General features: G+C 35.9%; 1 protein-coding gene across 1 annotated transcript in view; it reads left to right on the top strand.

The window, feature by feature from the left end:
• The first annotated feature begins 372 nt into the window (after positions 1-372).
• LOC135201984 (outer dynein arm-docking complex subunit 2-like) overlaps positions 373-4579 on the top strand; it is a 33602-nt gene continuing 29395 nt past the window's right edge. Inside the window, exon 1 of the mRNA XM_064231261.1 lies at positions 373-503. Coding sequence (XP_064087331.1) covers positions 399-503 — 105 coding nt within the window. The 5' untranslated portion in view covers positions 373-398. The remainder of the gene's footprint in view (positions 504-4579) is intronic.

Here is a 4579-nt window from a genome sequence, read left to right as displayed (position 1 = left end):
ACTGTTTAGTATTACATAATATATATATATTATATATATAATATATATATATATATATATATATATATATGTGTGTGTGTGTGTGTGTGTGTGTGTGTGTGTGTGTAGGCCCGTCATTTGGGGGGTCGAACGTGGGGGTGACTACCGACACTTCGTATCCGGCACCTGTGTCCGGAGAGGACAATGACTCAACAAAATACTTATCAGCGTTGAGCATTTGTGACGATCCAACTCAGTCAAGAACATTGTGAGGGGTCGGGGGAGGTGTTAACCGGCCCCCAACCCGTTGGAGCCATCCTTGCACCCAGGAATTTTTTTTAAACTCATGACATCGTCTTCATCCATTGCCAATGTTATATTTTTTTCTCTCGCAGATAGGCCTATAACAGCGTACCAAAATGATGGCGTCACGGAGACCTTCGTTGGCGGTACCCGGGAGGGACAGCAACCACAGCTCCGTCGACGGCAGGAGGCGATCGAGTGTCCGGCTCTCCCAGGGACAGGTAGGTATGCTAAAGGACCTGCATTAACTGAACGGGGCGCATAGACAGGTTTTTTTTAAGATTGCAGGAGCTGGGAGCTGGTCCTTCTTCGTTTTGATCTCTTGGGTGACTGTATAAGGCACGAAAGTGATTGTTTCCTTGTTTTGGTCGAAATTGATGTTGGGCACCAGTCATATTTTGTAATGTGTTGTATTTTATTTAATCTGTCTCTGTGCCTCTCTCGTGGTTCCTTGCCTGAAGACACTTATATACATTATATATATATATATATATATATATATATCTATATATATATATATATATATATATATATATATATATATATATATATGTGTGTGTGTGTGTGTGTGTGTGTGTGTGTGTATGAGCATGTGTATGTATGTATATATGTATGTATTTATAATTGTTTTCAGGTAAGGAATCACAATATATATATATATATTATATATATAATATATATATATATATATATATATATATATATATATATATATAGATCTAACAGGTAAGCCAATTTAGGTCACCCCCGCTGATAATCTTCCTTTAATCTTCTTAAGCGTTGGTTGAATGAAAACCTTGTCGATCACATCTGAATCCCATGCTCCTTTTGAGATGTTCATTACCTGCCTCTCTTTTATTAAGGCTGATTCCATCATTTGACTCTTGTACTGGCAGTTGCTGCTATAAATTATATGTGACAATTTCCAGTTTATTCTATGGTTATGTTCATTTATCTGGTTGAAAATAGCTGAGTTCTGTTGTCCATACCTAACTGACCGTTTGTGTGTTGTATTAATCTCTGGGGAAGTGATTTTACTGTAAATCCGATGTAAGATTGGTCACAGTCCTGGCATGGGATTTCATAAACCCCTGTTTCCTTGGGGAATGTCTTTTGTTGGACGTTAATCAGGGATTTGGCTAAGGTGTTTGGGTAAATAAATGCAAAAGGGTTAGATTTTCCAAGGGTCTGAGCCACTGTTTTAATCCTGTCCAGGTGAGGAATTTTTATTCTATTGTTGGGTGTTTCTTTGGTCTTGTTTTGAGGGGGTCGGTAGAAAATTACGTTTGCTTTGTGAATTGCTTTCTCAATTATATGGTCATGATACTTTAAAGACGAAAGTTGCTTACGAATTAGTTCAAATTCTTTTTCCAGGAAATCTGGAGAACAAATTCGTAAGGTTCTTAAGAACAGGTTGCTGGCTACGCCTATCTTGATAGCAATGTCGTGATAGCTAAAGTAGTGAATGTATGAAAGTGAGAACGCTGGTTTTCTGTATATGGTAAATTTGTATTCTGTCGTGTCTCTGATTATTAAAACATCAAGAAAAGGAATTTTGTTGTCTGTTTCTCATTCAACTTTAAATTTGATGATGGGCACTAATGCATTTAATTTTGAAAGGAATTCATTAAAATTGCCCCACCTATTGTCCCAAAATGTCAGAATATCATCTACATATTTCATTCACATCATGTTTTTGGGTTTTATTGCATTTATTACTGTAGTTTCAAAGTATTCCATGTACAGATTGGCTAAAACAGGACTTAAAGGACTGCCCATACTACACCCAAATTTTTGCTTATAGAATGATTCCCCGAATGAAAATACGTTATTAGATGCACATAATTCAACTAACTTTATTATTTTGTCAAGTGCCAATGGGAAATGATCTGAATAGGGAGATAATTTTTCCCTCAAAAACTGAAGAACGTCCTGTATTGGTACTTTTGTAAATAGGGAATCAACGTCAAGGCTTAAAGGTTTTATGTTGTGAGGTGGTATATGTGCTTCTCTGAATTTGTGACAAAAGAAACACCCAACAATAAAATAAAAATTCCTCACATGGACAGGATTAAAATAGTGACTCAGACCCTCGGAAAATCTAACCCTTTTGCATTTACTTACCCAAACACCTTAGCCAAATCCCTGATTAACGTCCAACAAAAGACATCCCCCAAGGAAACAGGGGTTATATGAAATCCCATGCCAGGACTGTGACCAAAATCACTTCCCCAGAGATTAATACGACACATACGGTCAGCTAGGTATGGACAACAGAACTCAGCTATTTTCAACCATATAAATAAACATAACCATAGAATAAACTGGAATTTGTCACATATATTTTATAGCAGCAACTGCCGGTACAAGAGTCAAATGATGGAATCAGCCTTAATAAAAGAGAGGCAGGTAATGAACATCTCAAAAGGAGCATGGGATTCAGATGTGATCGACAAGGTTTTCATTCAACCAACGCTCAAGAAGATTAAAGGAAGATTATCAGAGGGGGTGACCTAAATTGGCTTACCTGTGGATGGATCTCTTGGTATAAATACCACCTTTTCTGTAAGCTTTTCTAATTCATATACCTGAAGAGAGAGACAGCAGTCTCTGAAATATAGTACTTTTCTCTCTATATTTTGGTGTTTTTATGGGCTCCTTTTATTAGATGGAATTCAGTTGTAACAGAACATTTTTACCAGTCATATATATATATGTATATATATATGTATATATATATATATATATATATATATATATATATATGTATATATATATATATATATATATATATATATATATATATATATGCTTATATGTCACTAAATAGCGTGTGACACTATATTTAGCCAAGGCCACATGACAAATAAAAGATGGAGTACGTAGAGCTTTCGTGTTATTTCAACATATTTTCGAGGTACAATGAAAATGTGTTGAAATAACACGGAATCGCTCGGTACTCCATCTATAATTTGTCCTGTGGCCTTGGCTAAATATATATATATACATGTGTGTGTGCGTGTGTACGTGTATGTATATAATCGATCGAGATACGATGTGGGGTGAGTTGACAATCGATAGCGTAGCAATTACTACAAACTTCTGCTGAGAACGATAAGAAAGATTTAAAGATGAAAGCGTAGTGTGGTTTAGGAAGCATAGCTTCTCACATGAGCCCTGATAAGCATATGAATAAACCATAAACCAGAAAAGGTATTCGACGCGGTCTTTTGAGCAGACTATTAAAAAAAAAAAAACTTGCCCCGTCATTTAACAGATGAAATATTGTATTTTTTACTCACGAGGGAATTGAAGGTATCTATACGAGAACCATGATGTTAAAGCAGCACAAGTTATTTACGAAAACTAGAAGCTGTAAGTGACAAAATAGGGCGGAAGTGGTGGACCGAATATGATTCTTCAAACAAAGACCAGGAGTATAATAATGATGATCAAGGAGTAACTAATATATATTTGAAGTTATTCCTCTCGTCTTGATTTTGATTAGAGCATCTCATATTAAGGTAACTCCTTCAAAGCAAACAATTTGTATTAGGAACATTTTTCCCATACATACTAATACGATATACCTATATATGTGCCCGTGCAGTTGACAGTGTTTTTTTCCTTTTTTTTATTTTATTCTTTTTTTTGCGCAAAGTATAAATCGATTTTTTTTATAATAATAGGTAAGTAATAGAAAATTATATCTATTTATCTATTTCCAAACTCATTACAAATTATAATAACGACCAACATATCAAGCAGTGCTTTACAGTATTCCTTCTAAAATAGTTTTATTATTATTATTATTTTTTTCTTTTTTTTTTCTTTTGCTCTATCACAGTCTTCCAATTCGACTGGGTGGTATTTATAGTGTGGGGGGTCCGGGTTGCATCCTGCCTCCTTAGGAGTCCATCACTTTTCTTACTATGTGCGCCGTTTCTAGGATCACACTCTTCTGCATGAGTCCTGGAGCTACTTCAACCTCTAGTTTTTCCAGATTTGTTTTCAGGGATCTTGGGATCGTGCCTAGTGTTCCTATGATTTTGGGTACAATTTCCACTGGCATATCCCATATCCTTCTTATTTCTATTTTCAGATCTTGATCCTTATCCATTTTTTTCCCTCTCTTTCTCTTCAACTCTGGTGTCCCATGGTATTGCGACATCTTAATTTTGTCAATCAGCGTCACGTCTGGTCTATTTGCACGTATCACCCTATCTGTTCTGATACCATAGTCCCAGAGGATCTTTGCCTGATCGTTTTCTATCACTCCTTCAGGTTGGTGCTTGTA

The sequence above is a fragment of the Macrobrachium nipponense genome, chromosome 30, assembly GCF_015104395.2.
Source record: "Macrobrachium nipponense isolate FS-2020 chromosome 30, ASM1510439v2, whole genome shotgun sequence".
Lineage (NCBI taxonomy): Eukaryota > Metazoa > Arthropoda > Malacostraca > Decapoda > Palaemonidae > Macrobrachium > Macrobrachium nipponense.
Note: the sequence above shows the minus strand (reverse complement) of the source record. Positions and strands in the feature narration are given on the sequence as shown.